At 35.1% G+C, this 20249-nt stretch overlaps 3 protein-coding genes and 1 long non-coding RNA gene across 4 annotated transcripts; 2 read left to right on the forward strand and 2 right to left on the reverse strand.

Moving 5' to 3' along the window:
• On the reverse strand, window positions 807–4227 carry LOC104776686. Its single transcript, XM_010500792.2, has 2 exons — window positions 1938–4227; window positions 807–1727 (listed from the first exon to the last, which is right to left on the reverse strand). The coding sequence occupies exons 1-2, from the start codon at window positions 4174–4176 to the stop codon at window positions 1600–1602; spliced, it is 2367 nt and encodes a 788-aa protein (XP_010499094.1). The 5' UTR covers window positions 4177–4227; the 3' UTR covers window positions 807–1599.
• Window positions 8033–9433, forward strand: LOC104776687 (AP2/ERF and B3 domain-containing transcription repressor TEM1-like). The gene has a single exon (XM_010500793.2). The coding sequence runs from the start codon at window positions 8158–8160 to the stop codon at window positions 9244–9246; it is 1089 nt and encodes a 362-aa protein (XP_010499095.1). The 5' UTR covers window positions 8033–8157; the 3' UTR covers window positions 9247–9433.
• On the forward strand, window positions 12427–13526 carry LOC109132257. The gene is made up of 2 exons (XR_002037506.1): window positions 12427–13095; window positions 13187–13526. It is a non-coding gene; the product is annotated as an uncharacterized LOC109132257 (long non-coding RNA).
• Window positions 15418–17249, reverse strand: LOC104776688 (myb family transcription factor EFM-like). Its single transcript, XM_010500794.2, has 4 exons — window positions 16842–17249; window positions 16149–16757; window positions 15975–16051; window positions 15418–15865 (listed from the first exon to the last, which is right to left on the reverse strand). The coding sequence occupies exons 1-4, from the start codon at window positions 16963–16965 to the stop codon at window positions 15602–15604; spliced, it is 1074 nt and encodes a 357-aa protein (XP_010499096.1). The 5' UTR covers window positions 16966–17249; the 3' UTR covers window positions 15418–15601.

Here is a 20249-nt window from a genome sequence, read left to right on the forward strand (position 1 = left end):
AAACCAGAGACGGTAAAAAACGCTTAAGCCGAAGACATAAAACTTTTGAAATAATCTTATAACTCACGTTACACAGACTTATAGGCCGAAACTCTGTCATACGTTGTGGGTGATCCACCTTAGGGATGAGACAAATATTAGTCTCATTAAAGCGAGGATCAAAGCCACCCGTCCTAAAGAAATTTTTAACCAGAGCCACCAGATCTCCTTTTAATGAAGGCCAGAACCGTTGAAAGAATAAAGCTGTCATACCGTCAGGGCCTGGAGATTTCTCTGGATGCATAGCAAATAAAGCTTTCCGAACCTCCGCCTCCGTAATTTCCCTTATTAGACTTCGATTCATATGATCTGTAATAATAGGTGAAATCTCCTGTAGTATTTCTGATATACCAGTTACATCAGACCGTTTAAACAAATCCTCAAAATATTTGGAAGCTATATTCTCCATTCCCAAAGGTGACTCATCCCAAACGTTATCCGGGCCAAATAACCCAACAATCCTATTCCGGACCCTCCTTTGCTTAGTCGAAGCATGAAAATATTTTGTATTTTTATCTCCCACCCGTAACCAGAATTTCCGGCTCTTCTGTTGCCAATACAACTCCTCATCCCGATAAGCCTCTTTTAATTTTCTCTCAATGTCTCGAATCTCATCCTGAGAAATCAAGTCATCCATCTTGGCCTCCTGTAAGGCAGCCTTCAGTGAAGAGATAAGGGACGGGCCAGAAGTCACGTTATTTTTCCGCCACCACGAAATCGAATTTCGACAAGTCCTAATTTTATCCAAAAAAGCCGGTACCCGAAAATTGTTTGTGCGCGCCCATCCGGACTCTACCGCACCTAAAAGTCCGTCCTTCCCCAACCAACGTTTATCAAAACGAAACTGCCTATACCGGCGAGAGGCTGTTTTCAGACAAGTAGCCAGAATGGGACAATGATCAGATCCGACCATCTCCAAATAATCCACCCTCGAATTTGGGAAAAAACTATGCCAATCTTCATTACCTAGAGCACGATCTAAGCGACACCGAACCACCTGGTTATTACAGCGATTACCTCGCCAGGATAATTGCTCTCCATAACACGGGAATTCAAGCATACCACAGTGCCGAATCATTGTTTGAAAGGGCACAAAAGAGGAAGCAGGCCGTAAGGCCCCACCCCTTTTCTCATGATTCCCAACAAGTTCATTGAAATCTCCAATCAAAAACCAAGGATCTATCCGGAAAGAACCAATATCCATTAACTTCTCCCATACCTTTGCACGATTCTGCAGAATTGGATCCCCATAAACAAAAGACAAATAAACCAATTGTTGACCAAATGAAGCTTTAACATCAATAATTCGATTACTATCATATAAAATAGAAAGTTTTATTTCATCCATGAAAAATAAAGCTAACCCTCCACTAGAACCATGGGGATCAACAGTGTACAAATTATTATAACCAAACTTTTTTTGAAATTTTTGTAAATAAGAAAAACACTTTTTAGTTTCTGATAAAAATAAGATGTCTGGCCGATGCTGCTTCCACAAATCTCCCAAATATCCTTCTGTCAGATCCACCCCTATGCCCTGACAGTTCCAACTCAGAATCTTCACGTTCTAGCCGGCGGTTTCGGGAGAGCCCCCATCCCTTTCTTTCCTTGACGCCCCCCATCCGAAGGTTTAGTGCCCACTGTATTATTACCCAGTTTCCCCATCAGCTTCTGTTTATTCCCTTCACCTGCAGGTTTAGACAAAGCCTTAGCAAGTAAACGTTTCCCTGGAGAAGCTAAAGCCAAAGAAGGCATCCTAGAACCGCTAGCACTCTTCCTAACATAAGAATTAAAATTCTTCTTTTTATGCCCACCTGTCGCATCTAAAGTAAATGCTGCCATAGCATTATTAACAATCCCCACATCTAACTCAACCGATACATGAGAAGAGGGTGTACCTTTCGGAATACAGTCATAATCACCCTGGGAATCAGTAACCTGATCCACTTGAACCTCAGACCCTTGATCCGTATGACCCCCCACACCCTGAGTTGGAGAAACAGCCCCCTCCTGGACACCGTTAAGATCAGACTTACCCATATCATCAAATTCACCATCCTCAAGCAAGTCATCATTGTCAACCTCAAAATCCATAGCCAGATCAGCCCCGGCATCTCCCTTAACAACACTCCCCTCAGCCTCCTTGTCCGCTGGTGGATCACTAGAGCTGGGGTCTCCCACAATATTATCAATTCGCATCGAACTATGCTCCACAACAGCCGCCTGTTTGACCTTAAAAAGAGGTTTAGGCCAAGCCGTACCAGCACTCTTTCGGTTAAGAACATAACCGGGGACCTTACCCGAACCCTCTCCATTCCCTGAATGTGTACCGCGATGAGAACCTTCCTCTCGACCAGTGACCTCACCGAAACTCCTCTTCTGACCCCAAGCGTGACCCTGTAGATGCTCTTGTTGACGAGGACGGTGAGAACCATTACCGTTAGAACTCTGACCTCCAAAACGTTGCTGGGGAAAATATCCAAATTCGCTAGAATCCGCAGACTGAAAATCCAGGGCCCTCTTAGCATGCTTTCTAGGCTTTTCCCAACCCCCAGCATTAAGATGCTGTTCTTGCTTCACAGCTGGAAATTGCCTTTGACTACCTCGACTATCCCTCTGCAAATCCGCACCTTGGACAGTAGCCCCCTTAAGAACCTCTGGACAGACCTTGGAATCATGGGTGATCCGGGAACAATGCTCACAAACCCCATTTAATTTCTCATACTCTAGTGAGACCACAATCTCGTCCCCAGTTGCAAAAGGCACCACCATCTTGAAGATCAGCGGATTGAACCCATTAACTGACACACATAGACTACCCGTTTCCTCATCAACCTCTTGAATCCTCCCAAGCTTCTTACCAACAGCCTCAAAAGTAGCCACCTCCCACAAATGCATTGGAATCCCTAACACTTTAACCCAGAAGTTGATAGCTGAAGGGTAGGAGGAAGAGATGACTGGCTCCCATCGAACCAGTGAGACCATCCAACCATCAAAATGGTATGGACCATTTTGCAAAACTGACAAAATATCTTCCTCATCCTCAAAATTAAACTGAAAAACCCCCTGACCTAAATCGGCACCAACCACCCTCTCTTCTAACTTCCAAATTTTTGGAAAATTAGCTATCAAGGACTCCATATTCTGACACACCGGATTCATGAGCCTACCAATAAGGGTCATCGAGAACTGCTGAATTCTCTGAGCCAAAACCAAACTGGAGATGGACACAGTTTCAGTACGAACCAGTGTTGCATTCTTCTTGCTGAAAACCAATTGAGCCATGATTCGCAGAAAAGAAATATAGCCACCCGCAAGAAAAACCCAGAAAAAACTGAAGATGAAAAGAAAAGCAAGAAGGAGCGAATAACAAAACCAGAGAGAGATGATGCATAAACAAACCGCAAGCCTTCGTTTATATACCTCAACACTAACCCCTTCTCCCAAGAGCAGACCGTATCGAATCATATATTCTCCCATTACTATCCAGATTATCCCCAATCGTACCATCAAAACCATCGAAAAAGCCTGGAAATTATCATAAGGAAAAATCAAAGATATCCACCTTCCAAACCAGGATAAAGAGATCTCAAACAGAATCCCCAACCAAATCAGATATGAATCCCATAAAGTAAACCACAGAGACCAATACACAAACCCATAGGAGTCGACAATCCGGATTCCCTCCCACTCCAAATCCGTCGAAATCCCGAGATTAACACCACAGAAGACAATATTTCCCTTATTGAAATCCGATACTAGCAAAGAATAACAAAACCTGCCCAAATCCAGAGAAATGAATCCCCTCCAAATACAGATATTGAGACTTGAAAGCAGAACATCCAAACCCCTGATTGTAAGCGTTGGAACCATCCACGAATCTCCATCAGATACCATCATCAAGACCACCATCTCGACATTTCCAATCCCCCTTATAAGAATATACAAACTCCACCCGGCCGAATCATAAAGATCAGAGAACCCATTAAAGTCCCCCACAATCCCAAGATCTGCAACCAGCAGAATCAAACTTTGCCCAAAAAGAATCAGACTTCCGATCTGAATCCAATCATCATTAACCAGCAGAGATCGAAGGAGATCCTCTCCTCGCCTCCCAAACCCGTCGGGATCAATCATTCAAAACTTGAAAACAATCGCCTTCGAAATCGCCATGATTCGCAGTCCCTTTTAATTTGCATCTCCTTCTGGTTTTTTTAGTTTATAGTATTGATAGTATTGATATCAATATTGATATTTATAGAATAGTGGTGAGGCTAAATATCAATATTGATAGTTTATAGTATTGTACCTCAGGACAGCCTAGATAAATAATACTTTAAATGGAGTGTCTTCATTTTAAAGGGTCTTCTTGTCCTGTCTGATCTTTTTATCTTCTTATTACTTACTGTATACCAAAAAAAAAAAAAAATTGTAGTTACTTAAATAACTAAATTGAGATGGTCTATAAGTTAACTACACATTCTTCTAGCATTTCTCATTAGGGTGAGGCTAACATCTTTATTACTTATTAGGCGTGTATGCGAAATTCAAATGGTTCATTAGTTCGATAATTTGAACTTGTAGATGATATCCACTAATTGCAAATAATCTGCCGACAAATTTTTTGTAATCTTTCCCCCAGAAATCCGCCAAAACACAGCAAATTAATTAGAATTATACAAAGTCATAACATAAGGAGCTGATTTGCTCCAGAGAACGTAATCACATGAATTAGGTTTGCAATTATGATTTTTTAAAAAATTAGGTTTCCAGTGAGTTGATTGTACTGTATATACTTGTATAAGTCGCATGCTTAATTTCACGCTTCTTTTATTTATACTTTTTTAAAAAATGTGGGGAGCCACACATTAACTTTATTTAAATACTACTTAATTAGTTTTGGTAAGGTGGCCTAAGTTAGGCCATGTTATTAAATTACGACTCCACTGGATTTAAGTTTAACTTGTTAGGCCAACCTGATTATCCCCAATACAAAAATACAATAATGTTGTTATTTGACAGATATATCTGTGGGCATGCCCCTATATGGTGATTTTTATACCAAAATTGTGCGATGGAAGATAAGAATCCAAAATGAACGGCTGAGATGGAATGGGAATATTACTAAAAATAGGATGAAGTTTGGGTCCAGATAGATAGAAGAAATGATGAGGATGGTGCTGAGTGCTGCTGACCTTTTTGTCCTTCAAAACATAATATCTCTCTCACTCGTTGTCTTTCCCACTTGCATTGCATGGCCCAATTCTTCAATTAAACGACCGTTTCCAGTTATACCAAACCTCACCCATTTCAACTAATCTATGTTATGTGGCAATTTTTGCATGTTAATTACACGTACTCAACCCCATGAGTTTATTTATCTTCCATTTTTTCCCCACTAAAAGTGATAAAGTTTTTTCATGATGATTGAGACAGGCCTTTAGTTAGGCAAACGCAAAATTATTGTTTGGTTTGCGCTTTTTTTGTTAATAAAATAAACGTAATTAAATCTATGTTTCAAAAAATAAGGAAAAATCAGGAGGAATTTTTTTCAAAAAAAGAGAAAGCAAAGAGCCTACTATATATATAGGAACTGTTTGAAAGTTTTCGATAGAAGAAGGTCAATGGTGTCGATGATAACCAGATTACATGCATTATGTAAGGAGACGTGATCATATAGCTAGATATTTACTTAAATGTATACTTGTGCGGTTGTGCCCATTTCAGCTTTTTGTTGATTGTTAAATGAAAGATCCACGTACGAAAATATGAAATCACTGAAAGGCTAACCATTTTAATGTCGTTCATATATATAAATTTATCTTTGAATTTCTGAATCTTGAATTTTCAGTACAATAACTAGTGAGCTATGAGTCTATGACCCTCTGATTAAGATATATAGATAAGTATATTATTTCAACAGATGACTTTTATATAGAATAATCTATTTGAGGAAATGGCAAATGTTATTTAAGAAATATGTATATACCCTCTTTAAAAAAAGGATAAATATTACTTTTGTTTGAACCAAAATGGATAAACATTCGAAAAAGGTAGGACCAAGAAAAGTGGAGAAAAAAAATTAGGTACTCTTGCTCCGTACAAGAATATGGCTTTGGGGGGTAATACGAATCGATATGGGTTCATCTCCCCCTTCACATATGTACAATGTATTATTATCTCCTCTTCTGATCTTCTTGTCCCTATTCTTGATATACTCCTTAATATATTTAATTCCAGTTCATATAATTGAGCAATAATTATATTTGAACTCATTAGTTATTATTATTGCTTGTGAAAACTAATCAAAACAACCAAAAATAGTTGACGTTTTACGTTCTGCATTCAAACTAGGCCAGCTGTGTAATTCATTATCTCAGATGACGTGGAATATAATTTTATTTCATTGTGTGGGTATATAAATGAAACAAAAGAGAAACAGAGGAATGTATTTCTCAAATTATGTACTAATTCTTAAAAAAAAAAAAAAAAAAAAAAAAAAAAAAAAAAAAAAAAAAAAAAAANATGCATAGGTAAGAACTAAGAAGGGACTAGTCACACTCTAGTCGTCAACTAGAGTCTCTTGGATTCGCTGGCGTATTCGTACGTTGTATCAGTAGTCAGTAGTGTGTGATTGATATGATTAGTTATTTGAACGATATTAACGTAAAGAAGGTGTGTATCCATGATTTGAAGAGTTGAGTTATATCTGTTCCATGAAACAATATAAGTTAAAGTTTTTGATATTTATGTTTGTAATTCAGTCGACACTATTTAGCAATAATTATTAAGTTTGTTAATGTCCTATAAATATTACTAATATGTCTCACTTCATGCCCCTAAAATAATATTGTTTTCCAACATGTTTCAAGAAAAACTCACTTTAGGATGGAAAACATATCCTTTTTGAGTTGTGTTGCTTTAAAATTTGAGAAATTGAGTGTAAAGGAAGAAAGAATACAATGTGTTGGAAAAAAGTAACAATACATACTATGATTCTACGTACAAACAAGTGGTTATAGGATAAAAACCAAAACTATGGACTTGTAGGAAACATATGATGATAGAACCTAACAACGATCATGACAATTCCCAACTAAAGCAAAAGACTTTTTTTTGAATAATATGTAAAAGAGACACGTCAAATACCAAATATGGAATGGGGGAATATAAATAGTTTCAAGAAAAGCTTCAAAGCGAGATGCACTATTGAATAGGGATTTGTATATATATATAATTACAACAAAGACAAAACAAAAAAAGACAAGAAAAGAGGGGAAGGTCTAAACCTCATGTGAACCCCCTTTCCCACTTGGCACTCTATTCTATCCCCATTTGCTTGCTATTACACATCGCCCATGACTCATATTTTTGTTCTATCTCACAACGAGTCAACTCTACTACAATTATTTTACATATCTATCTTAACTACTATTCATCTTCATTTTTGTATGGACCATTCGATTTTCGGAAACTTCTTTTCTCTAAAACAAAAAAAAAACATATACAATATCGGACGAATTGTCAAATATGTTCTTTCTTTAGCCCATGCTTAACGCATCAATTCAAGAGTCTCATTGATATATAGTGTTATAATTATTTTTGTCTCTTAGTAAAAATAATCAAATTCTTTATTTCTAATATATTATAATAATCTTCATGTTTCTCAATGCATTTGATATAGACTCCCTATAGTATATTATTATTACCGTATAAAGAACTAAACATAGCAAAAAAAACAACATAAGAAACAAAAGGACTAATTAAAAGGTACCAAAATTAGTACGAATATGTAATAATAATAGTATATACAAAACAACACTAATACCCATATGTTGTTATTGGACTCTAGTTCCCACGAAACTTCCTCTACAAAACATAATTTTGCCATTCTTGCAAGACTTGACCCTACTCTTCTGCACCCTTTTTCTCTTTTTTTTTTTTTTAACCTTTCTTCTTCTCTAAATCATTTAACCCACATTTTAACATTTATACATGCACTTCCCATGTATATATATACTAGTCCAACCCCATATCCTCATAAAGCAAATAAACACAAACCCATTTCTTCATTTTTCTTATTTCCTCTCTTAGACAACAACAAAAAATAAAAAAAAAATGGATTACAGCTGTGTTGTAGACGACAGTAGTACAACGTCAGAGTCTCTCTCCATCTCTACTCCGAAGGAGATGATGAACAAACTCTCTTCTCCTCCTCCGTCGACGACGACGCGTCTTTACAGAATGGGAAGCGGCGGAAGCAGCGTCGTTTTGGATTCAGACAACGGAGTCGAGACCGAGTCACGCAAGCTCCCTTCTTCCAAATACAAAGGCGTCGTCCCTCAGCCTAACGGCAGATGGGGTGCTCAGATTTACGAGAAGCACCAGCGTGTCTGGCTCGGTACGTTCAACGAGGAAGAAGAAGCCGCCACTTCTTACGACATCGCCGCCAGGAGGTTCCGCGGCCGCGACGCCGTCACTAATTTCAAATCTCCGACGACGACGGACGCCGAATCTGCGTTTCTTGACGCTCACTCTAAAGCCGAGATCGTTGACATGCTGAGGAAACACACTTATGCCGACGAGCTCGAACAGAGCAGACGGAAATTTGTTAACGGTAACGGAAACCGCTGTGGGTCGGAGACGGCGGTGTCATCAAACGACGCTGTTTCGAGAGCGCGTGAGGTTTTGTTCGAGAAGGCTGTTACGCCGAGCGACGTCGGGAAGCTGAACCGGTTGGTGATACCGAAACAACACGCGGAGAAACATTTTCCGTTACCGGCGATGACGACGGAGACGGGGGTGAGTCCGTCTCCGGCGAAAGGTGTGTTGATTAACTTGGAAGACAGAACAGGGAAAGTGTGGCGGTTCCGTTACAGTTACTGGAACAGCAGTCAAAGTTACGTGTTGACCAAGGGGTGGAGCCGGTTCGTTAAAGAGAAGAATCTTCGAGCAGGTGATGTGGTTTGTTTCGAGAGATCTACCGGACCAGACCGGCAATTGTATATCGACTGGAAAGTCCGGTCTAGTCCGGTTCAGACTGTGGTTAGGCTTTTCGGAGTCAACATTTTCAATGTGACGACGACTGGTCCATCAAACGACGTCGCAGTGGAGTGTGGTGGTGGCAAGAAGAGATCTCGGGAAGATGATTTGTTTTCGTTAGGGTGTCCCAAGAAGCAGACGATGATGATTAACAACATCTTGTGACAATTTCCATTTTTATATATTTGTTTCTCTTTTCTTATTTTTCTATTAAAATTGGCAAGTTGTAAATTAGGACAAGACAAGAAAAATGACAACTAGACAAAATAGTTTTTGTTTACATCTACTAATCTAATTTAGGGTTTGTTTTTCACCCTCTCTCAAATATTATGATATGTGTTTAATTTCTACCTTCAATCTTATTAATTATACCAATCTTAATTTATTGCATATTTGTCAATTAATTGGAATACATTTTGTTTGGAGTATATAATCCCACTAATATTTATGCATGTACATGTACTTACATATATACATTATTGGAGAAAATATCTTATATGATCGATCAAACAGAATAATTTATATAGTTAAATGTCAACATGTCCAATAAGAAAACGAGGGTGAGATACGAAAAATCTATTTATGTGGTTGAGAGATGCTTTAAACGGAGAACAACAACATCGATCGTTCAAAGATTTATGTACGTTTGGTTGCTTAAACTAAGTTTAAAAGAACTGTTTTCGTGTACGGTTTTGTGGAAAACACTGACCAAAATAATTAAGAACATGCACGGGATCTAAATTCGCGGTTTTAGAACCATTTGATATATATTTAATACAAGTACATGATCTCGAAGTTGATAATTGTTTGTCTTATGCCGTATGATTCATGCATCTTGTTTATTTCACGAAGTATAGTTGTTTTTTAAAAAAGAGAATCAATTAGATCTTAAAGTTATAGGCTACATAAAATATATGTGCAGTCGACACTGGTTCATGTACTGCTTTTCCTATAATGCAATAATCAACCACAGCTTTTAGTTTTTCTAACATTTACCGGACGCTGCCAATATATTTTATATTCACTCTAAGGTTGAAATATTTTGGTAAGTTGATGTAAGTACGTTAACTGTAGTCAGGTTCGAATAGCAGAAAGAAAATAAAATCTAAATTTACTTGTAATATGAATTTGTTATGTAGTACTAAAACCTTAACATTAATTGTGAAATAAAGATGGATTCATTATTAACAAAAAAAAAACTATTTTCCCGATTAATCGTAAAACATGATTAAATTTTCTAAAACATGGTTTCAATAAAACCCAAAAAGTAGATAGAGTAAAAGCAAAATAGTCGACTCTCTTGTTGTCTTGTTGAATATCATTGCTCTCGTGACTTAAAAAGCCCATAACGTACACAGCCCATGATTATTAACGTTTGTGCAAACTAGAAATCTAAAATTTGATATCTGAGTTGAACCATTCTGACCTTAATTCTTCGTCCAAATATTACATGAGACATCAAAATTAATCTGAAAGTCTAAAATGTAATACAAAAAAATATTATACCTGGCGTTATGGAATCTCAACTAAGCAAAAGCCTTGAAACGTTTTGACATATTGTAAGTGTTCATTCCTTGAGGAGTTCAACATATCACATTTGCTGTCAACATTTGGTCGAACCATAACAGCTAAATACATTACATTTTGGATTTAACCTTTACTAGTATAACATAAACGTATCGGCTCCCCTTCAACAGAAGATAAGTTATACATCTTAATGTTGCATATTTGATACTTGCATAAGTAGTTTTCGTTAATAATATCTACAAGGTTAATATCAACAAACTTTTGTCTGATGAGGTATTGTAATCTATTAGAATAGTACCGTGTTATAGCATCAGTTAAATTTTATTTTATACAATTTTTGTATATTTTATATTTTTAAAATAAATTTTTAATATATTGTATTAGTTTATGCATATGAAGTTATTTAAATAATGTATGTTTTACAACATGACTTGAATGTCATTATAAGATATAATTTTGTAAATTTAGTTTTAAAAAGTTAGATGTTATACTATGAGTAATTTAATATATGTTAAACTTTTTGTTTTAATGTACTTGGTTTCTTAAATTTTTTTCATATTATAGTGACATATTATTTACCCGTGCTATAATAAATCAATTAGAGTGTTTATAATTTGTAAATTTTTGATTTATTAAATACCAAATTAAACTATTTTTTAAATATTTCAAATTAAATTATTTAAAATATTTACTATAGTATATAAAATTATATAATTCAACAAAAAATATATATATAATTGAATTTAAATATTCAAATTTTGACCCATTAGTCAAAATTTTAGTTAAATAATATTTATTAAAAGAATAATATTACTAAAGCTTGAATATCTTATAGATTGAATAATTTATATTCATTTTTACAAAATTCAAATTATGGTATATCCAAAAATGAAACTATTATAGTTATGATAAATAATATGATAATTTATTTGTTTTACAAAAATAGAATCATATAAAGATAATAGGTGAATTATAATGATAAGTAATAAATTAATATGGTAAGTTAGATATCAAAAGATTTTATTTGAAGAATAATTTAAGGCAATTGATTGATAATCAAGTCAAAAGATTTTAGTTAGATATCAATTGATAATCAAGTCAATCCGTAAATGATGAGTATACTAATAATACATTGCTTAAACCCGTCTAAATTATTAATGTTTTAATTTTATAACCAACTAATAACTCATATATTTATTATATAGTCTATCAAAAAGAGTTCATTTACTTCTGATATAATAAAATAGACATAATGTATTGGATGCGCAAAATTGTACTCTTTATTTTTGGTTTTTATTAAATTATAATGAATTGGATGCGCAAAATTGTATATTTTTTTTGTTTGAATTGATGGTATTATAATGACATACATGTTATTTGACTTACGTTGGAACATCAACAAATGACGTTGAAGACAACTGAACAGTGAAAAGAGAATTGTCCCCAAAGAATGAAATGATCTAGAAATGTCGCTGTTAATTTTACTACGCGGTTTATGTGCAAATCGTCATCTGTTATTTTCATGATATTATAATTAGAGAAATATAAACATAAGAAATTTGTTACCTAGTATATCAAACAAAAAATTGATATAGATAACAATGTAACAGATTACTAATGTAATGACTAATCAAATTCTTTTTATCTCTCAATTTTTGGTTTATTTCCTCAATAATCAATATAATGTGCATATATCTTTGTCAAAGCATGAGGTCTTTTTGTGTCATAAAAGATACTCACCATTTTATATTCATTTTCAAACAACACAACCGATTCTTTTTTTTTTCTGAAGGAATATATTAGTTAATAAAGTCCACATGTTACAAGATATGATTTCCTAAACTTCTACACTTAATCGTTTAACCGATGGGCAATCTAACCAAAAGCCTCCTCGAGATATCAGCCCTATACCAAAACCCAAAATTTTTAAGAGTAGCCTACTGAAACAAGAAGAGGATTAATAAACCCTCTCATTCTCAAAAACATTGCTTAACCAATAGGGATGACCAGTCGCTACATAGGATTGCAGGCGACAGTCTTCAGTTACACTTTTGGCAATGAGAGTGGCTCCTCTATTCGCCGAGGCATCTTCAATTACAAGTCTCCAAAATATAATTCTTCCCAGAACTCTCCATATCTCCGATGCTTGGTAGCGGAAAGAAGGTCAGGCATTTGGTCGTAGAACAACACCAACAAGCTGCACATCCTCTAAGGCAAAAATTACATGATTCATTTTATGGTTGTGCATACATTCTATTGCCCAAACAGAAACACATAAACTTGCCTCATCTCTAGAGTTAACCTTGTTAAAAGCTCTCCTGCTATTAAGTAACACATTCCCTGTGTTATCTCTTAAAACCCAAGAACCACCAACCAATCTATTTCTCTTTGACCAAGAAACACCAATGTTGCATTTTAACCAGCCTCTGACCGGAGGATTCCAAGGAAACGAAGAAACCGACCTTATAGAGAGATCTGTCTGACAAGGTAATAAGTTTGTAGTATCGACTTCATTATGTACCTCCTGGGCAATAAACCAATCATTGACATCTTGTTTTATCTTCTGAGCCGATTCTAGAGGAGAGAAGCTTTTACCTTCAAAAAACAAAAGGTTCTGGTTTTTCCATATTCTCCACATGATCCATGGGAAGATTCTTCTTAATGTGAGAGGCCATTTTAAATTATCCTTGTTGACAAGGAAGTGTTGAATGATTGAGAACACTGAGGCTACCGGCATCGCTCCACTAAGCATCTTCCATAAGAAGATCTTAATTTTTGGTTCAGTATGTAGTTTCCACATCTGTTCTTTAAGGGGATTAACAGAGGATTGAATAGAAGCTTCCAACAATAGAGGATTGTCTTTTGTGTTTACTGCTAGCCAATAAGCTGATTTCACTGAGAAAACCCCACTTTTGTTATGATTCCATGTCCGAAAGTCTTCTGAGGAGGCAATATCTGCACGGAAGATATATATTTGTATATTCATTTAAAATAATACTAAGTGAATGAATAAAAGTAATATACGTCTAATAAATTAGTCTGTTAAACTTCACCGGGCCCATTGTTTTACCAACTTATATGTTTGCTATTTAAAAAAAATATTAACTATTGCAATTGACATTTACCTAATTAATTTAGTAGCGAGATGACTACAGTACCTAACTAATTAACTTTCACTGGGATCGTATAACTAACTAATTAAATAGATACAACTGGGATCCCAAACAAATGACAGTTCACCTGCCACCTCAGCAAATTTTAAGACCATGCTATAGATGAGTGTGTCAAAGTAATTTAGAATCCATTGACTCACCCCTAGTGACTACAGTATATAAGATATAAAAAAGAAACAAAAATGTTATTGAATCAATGAAAGTGGATACTAATGCTATTATTTTTGTCATAATTTGTTTGGGTTATTAAGTGAAGAGAAGGCTGACAATCTTGTCTACATTTAATTTGCAGAAGAGAAGATTCAGTTTTAAACACAAAAATATCAAATATCAAATATCAAAACATATCTTCATACATAAATAAAGTATAGGTGATGCCATGGTTAGCTGTATTTGAGGTAGAGGGAGGGCCACCCGGCCTTTAGGAGAAGGCAAGGGTCAGCTTTTGTTAATCCAACCTCTTTTTAGAAGGGGTGTTTAATGCAAATTTAAGACATTTGAATCCGATGATTTATCTCCTGATTACATGGATCACTGTCTTAAGAATTTAAATTAAGAACTTAAAATAGTCTTCTGAACTAAAAGTAGGCGCTGAATTTGATTTGGAGTAATTTTCCACTTTTTTGTCAAAAAAAAAAACAGTACGTTCACCAAAAATATACATGAATATTTTTATTTAATGTCCCAAAACTCAATAAATATTTGATTCCTGATGTATTTTGAGATATATAGTAGTGGGGGTAATGAATAACAAAACTCTTATGAAGTTAATATGAAAGTTAAAAAGTTTAAAAAAAAAAAAAATGTTTTAGATGGAAGTTAATATGAAAGTTTATCTTTAAAGATATGTTGTTTTAGATGGATGATTTTATTTATTTTAAGTTTTTAACAGATCATAGGAATCAAAAACATAAATCACACTTCTGAAACGTTGATGGATATATGCATGTTAGAAACAATCTCTTTAACGTTTTTACCTTTTAATAAATGATTCGTCTTAAAAGAATAATCTTATTCACAATAAGATAACTTTAAAATGGTAGAGAATATCTAAAACTCAATAGAAAAAAAAAGAAAGAAGAGAATATACTTTGGACAGCACATATATCATATTTAAAAACCATACATACAGTATGTGTTTTTTTTTAATAAGGAATCATTTTTTCTTGTGATTCCTCTAATCAGTTGCAAGAAAAATGACAAAGAAAATATGCTTCTTTTAAAAAACAAAAGAACCAGAATATTCGGCCACGGGGACCATACACACCTCAAAATGAAAACAAACGCAAAATGGAATTTTTAGAAAAATTCTACCACATCACATTATTTGATGATTTTCAACATTAATAAAGAATCTGTGTAGGTCGTTTAAATAATCACCGCCTCGGAAGAAAAAAAAAATGATTATGCTTGTCTCTCTTTCAATGGTCTTTGGTCCATTCTTTATGAACACGTTTCCACGTGGACCGTTTTATGAAAGCGCGTTACTACTAACCACCACCACGGCACCACCACCATGGATCAGGCAAACTAAACATAAAATTCTTACGTGTTAGTATAATCTTCTTTTTTAATGTAAGATAAACAACTATAATTTACAAAATCGGATGTGAAATTGTTATTTACTCGAACGATAAAAAGACATACATCTTACTTTTATTGTGTGTAAATATATCTGTAACGAAAAAAAATATATATATATCTCTATCGTTTACAGTTTATTAAAAAAAAAAATTAAACCTAGCTAGAATGAACATTCTTGGTGTTACAAAACAATATTTATGAAGAAACGAATTCTTTAATACAAAATCGGGAACTATTTAGGAAAGAGGAAGAAGGTGTTGTGTGTGTGTTGAAGAAGATGTTGCCGGCGATTTGCAACGATGGCTACTTCTCTCTCCCGACGGTGAAGATTGCGGAGGTGGTTGTGTAGCTATAGGAGCGTAAACTCTAGTATTCGTTGCACGATCATGCGACGACGGCACCCAAATGCCTTCCACTACCATGAACTGTCGTTGTTGTTGATTTTCTCCGCCGTTGGTTGATGACGGAGTAGCTGGTCTTCTTGTGTGCAATCTATATTTCTGTTAAAAATCAACAAACTTCAATATAAGTATAAGTTATATATGGAATTATGTAACTATGAATCTATGATTAGCGAGAGAACGTAACATATATGATTCGTGTTGTTACCTGTAAATGGCTTTTAACTTCGTCATTGGTTAAACCATCGACCTTCATGAGGTCTCTAATCTGCTTAGGTGTAGCAACTGCATATATCGCAATAAAACAAAAATGAATATATAATTACTTACTAATTGTTATTATCAAATCTTGATACGAACAATCTAAGCATTTAATCTTTACCATGTGATCCTCCGAGCTGTTGAAGCGCGTGCAAGAATCTCCTGTGTAACTCCGGAGACCAGCAACGTCTCTGCTTCCTACTGGATTGAGATTGTTTTAGCTGCTCAAACTCGCTTTTACCTCCGACTGTTTCGGCCGTGGAGCTAGATGTCGTCGTAGGCGTAGGAGTGATTGTTTTTAGCGGTTGAGGAGAACGCTCATTAGCCTTAGGTTTGTCTTTTTGAAACGGTTGAAACGCACCGGCGTTGTTGCGTTTGACCTCAATGACAGCCGCAGCCTTCTGCTTGTTAATGACTTGATGATCATCCTCTTTAGGTTGTGGATCTGGAGATTGGTTCCATAGCTGAACAGATCTAAGCCAATCTGATTTCTTCTTATCACCGTTATTTTCATTGTTCATCTTAATCTTCTTCTCATCAGCTCCATCTCTATCGTTTTCATGATCAGATGAAGATGGTGAACTCCACTTGATTGGGATAAACTCTTCAAACACAGCAGCACCACCACCGCCGCACTCGCTCGTTGTCCGCTCAGAACATTCTGATTGGCTACGAACATGTTCGGACATAGAGGACGATCCCGATAGCTCCTTCCGACATGACTCGATCGCTATATATAAAAATATATATACAATTAAGAAACAAGAATTGAATGAAAACGAAAAAGAATATCAAAAGTGCATATATATATTACCTTGGGTGACAAGCTCTAAACAGAGAGGAAGCTCACGCTGAAAGACTAGAATCTTTTTGTGTTCTTCTTCAAGGGCTTCAACATATTCATGACATCTCTTCATTTTGTGGGCGTAAACGTCCATACCACCTCTCTTAAGATCTAGCTAAAGACTAGTGACAGATCATATAAATATAGAGAGAGAGATATGAAGATTGGATCTAAAACGAGAGAAAAGAGAATAAGCTTGACGGTCAAGTTGGGAAGTTTTATGGAGAGAAAGAAAGAGAGAGAGAGAGAGAGAGAGATGATAGAATTGGTGTCTAATCAAGGTCGGGCCGTCGCGTACCTAAAACCGAATCTTTTGATGTTTTTAAAAAAAAAAAAAGTTTAGAAAGATTTATTCGGATTTGTGGGAAATGGGTAGAATAGTAAAATAGCATAATGATATTTTAGGATATGGGGGGTTATTGTTTGGATGATTCATATATACAAGAGGGAATATTCTAAAGGGATATGGGATTCCTTACCATATTCAATCACATCTGGCGATGACGTCAGCATTCTCATGACGTTGAGATAAGAACGACGACTCCATTTCGAGTCATTTTAGTATTGTAGTTAGTAGTAGTAGTGACCCTTCCGTTATTTTCTCCCTATTATAGAAATATACACATGATTTTGTTGTATCTTAAAGATTAAACAAACGAGGGAAGAAGGAGAATATACTAGTACGTACCCACCATTATAGATTCCATACGTTGGACGTTGTATAATTTTTTTTTTTGTATTATATGAAAGTTTGACAAAAAGGAATCCCAACGCACACAAATGTAAAGATGTAAATAGAAAACCAATAATTATATTATATGAAATGACATTTTTGAATAGAATAAAAGAAAAAGAACAAAAAAAAGAAAAGAAAAGAAAGTAATCTGCAATTCTGCATACTTTTGTGAGAAGTGGAGGAATATTCCTTGGGTGTAGTAGATGAGAAAATAAGAAACAAAAATGGAGAAAAAAAATGTGAAGGGGAGAATCTTTGAAGAAGAGTGACATTCACACGATTATTATTATTATTATTATCGATGTATATCCAGATCGCGTTTCCTCTTTAATTAGTTTTGACCCTTGACGTTACCGAAGAGCCACCTTCCTTACCTGCCCGCACCAACCTATATATTTTCACGCGCTTCGGTCTGCGTCGTTGTGTGTTTTCCTTGTGTATTCTTCAAAGGTTCATGCAAATTCTCGTGAATATACCTGACAGGCTGACACGCCACTTCTTCGCCAGTCTTTAAATTTACTAGTTGTGGGAAAAAAAAAAAAAAACACAAACTTAATTCTCATTTTCTCGTCAAATAAAATATCCAAAGTTTATGCAATTGTTGTGAGAGCTTCCTAAAAATGATGGGCGAGAATAATTGTGGCTTTAAGGAAACTTGTACGAGAGGCTGTAAAAAGCGTGAATCAATTGAAGAATGATATCAAATCTTAAAGACCCCCAAAGGCAGTATATAGTATAGTGGTTTTTTTTATATATTGTTGCAAATTAAAACATAGTAGAAGGATACTACAAATGTATGAGTACATTCTAATGGCGCTTTTGTCGACCAAGACATAGTAGTAGAATCTCGCCCTTTTTTTAATATGCATTACTACTATACATGATCATTAACACCCAAAGTTTTTCATTTTCCTCTACCTCTCATGTAAGCGTATTGAACAGTGAACAAGAGCTTTGCAAATACATACAACAATTTTCCTAATAGTTAATCAGTTGACAGTTGTGATGAATCATCTCGAGTTAGAGATCATGTACATGATGCAAAAGACCACCAACATTCTTTTAGATAATATCAGGTGAAAGTTGCTCGTTTGTGTTCTCTGACAAGCTCAAGTTTCTACAACATTTTATGGCATTTCAGGATATGTTGCCTGTTGCGCCCTGGTTACTATTGCTAGTTACCATGTCAACGAGAAGACCGACGTCTACAGCTTTGGAGCCGTCTTATATGACTCATCTACTCCCTAAAAATTCATTGACATCAATTACGACGAAATATGAAAGTAAATCTTCTTGCCCACTAGATCACTGAAGACAAAAAGTAAATCAGACTAGAGAAAACTAGATAAAAAGAGATACAACCTTTTTAAAGGTTATGCGGCCCATGCCTAAGTTTTGGACCAGACTTCACAATGTTTATCATGGCCTTTACTTGTTTCAAGTTCCGGACCAATTACAATGTGCATATACAAAATGTTTCTTTTTTCTTGCTTAACAACACATAAACTTTGATTACTTCAAGAGTTTACAAGACAAGCTGATAACGTTGTTTTTGCAAGGGCATCCAGTTTCATGTTGGCTAGCCTTGGAATAAACTTTCAAATGAAGTTCTTAAGACGGAAAAAATCAAATAAAAATATCTGACAGAATACCATGAACGTCTACCAAGTAAAAAGTTGGATGAGGAAGCTTTTAGCCTTTGGACTTGATAATAGTCTAAATTAATGGTGAAGTATTGAACCCCAAAACTCAAAACAGAGAGAATAAAGTTGAGCAGAAGATGGCTAAAGATTTTTGCTACTACAAAAAAAAAAGTAAAAGACATGAACCCACTAAAAAGGTCGAGTGTTTTGAATGGGGAAACAAACCTTGAAGAGTGAAGATCCAGCTTTAGTCCGGCGGAATTTGACTATACAAAATGCTTATTTAAAAAGAAAAATCTAAGAACGAAAAAATATTTTATTATATAAAAACACAATATTGTAACAAGTATGACAAAGAACATAGTACATTAGTACGTATATAACAAAGAAGTATAAAACTTATATCAACTGCTAATTTGCTTGATAAACCAACCCATTAATTAGAATGGTCAGATAAGATTATAATATATCCCGGTTCTAATCAGAGTCAATCTAGTTGGTTTATCCCACCATTAGGTAGTACAAAATCAGTGAACTTTATTAAGCTGGAAGACGTAAAAAACAAAATTTACATAAACCAAATATACTATTTCCATTTTCTTTGCTTTGACCATTCTAGGATGGGATGAACCAACCTCTCCCACACTATTCTTCACAAGAAAATCTGCATTAATGCCGCAGATGGTATATTAGAATTTCATAAAAGTTAAATAATCTAATCATATTAATTTCATTTCCCAATTTAAATTTATTTTCCAAAAAATTGCACAAAAAAGAAAAAGAACAAAATTGAACCAAAATTCGAACGACCAAGTCTTTGTATAATCACATTTTCTATTTTTCCCAATCCCAAAAATATTTGTGTCAAATCTTCTCTTTTTATTTGTTTCTCTGCAGGGCGGAGAAGAAGAAGAAGGGAAAAAATTCATAAGAACACAAAGCGAATTCTCCAGGACAGAGGAGGAGAGGAGAGATCTTTTTTTTTTTTTTTTTTTTTTT

Source organism: Camelina sativa, chromosome 3, assembly GCF_000633955.1.
Source record: "Camelina sativa cultivar DH55 chromosome 3, Cs, whole genome shotgun sequence".
Taxonomy (NCBI): Eukaryota; Viridiplantae; Streptophyta; class Magnoliopsida; order Brassicales; family Brassicaceae; genus Camelina; species Camelina sativa.

What these genes read in the sequence shown, in the direction of transcription:
- LOC104776688 (XM_010500794.2), bottom strand. Translation starts at nt 16,965, where the DNA reads ATGGACGTTTACGCCCACAAAATGAAGAGATGTCATGAATATGTTGAA. An exon ending in ACAGCTCGGAGGATCACATG is followed by an intron (nt 16,052 to 16,148) that starts GTAAAGATTAAA and finishes CGATATATGCAG; the next exon opens with TTGCTACACCTAAGCAGATT. An exon ending in AAGTTAAAAGCCATTTACAG is followed by an intron (nt 15,866 to 15,974) that starts GTAACAACACGA and finishes GATTTTTAACAG; the next exon opens with AAATATAGATTGCACACAAG.
- LOC104776687 (XM_010500793.2), top strand. Translation starts at nt 8,158, where the DNA reads ATGGATTACAGCTGTGTTGTAGACGACAGTAGTACAACGTCAGAGTCT.
- LOC104776686 (XM_010500792.2), bottom strand. Translation starts at nt 4,176, where the DNA reads ATGATTGATCCCGACGGGTTTGGGAGGCGAGGAGAGGATCTCCTTCGA. An exon ending in TTATGACTGTATTCCGAAAG is followed by an intron (nt 1,728 to 1,937) that starts GTACACCCTCTT and finishes CTAAACCTGCAG; the next exon opens with GTGAAGGGAATAAACAGAAG.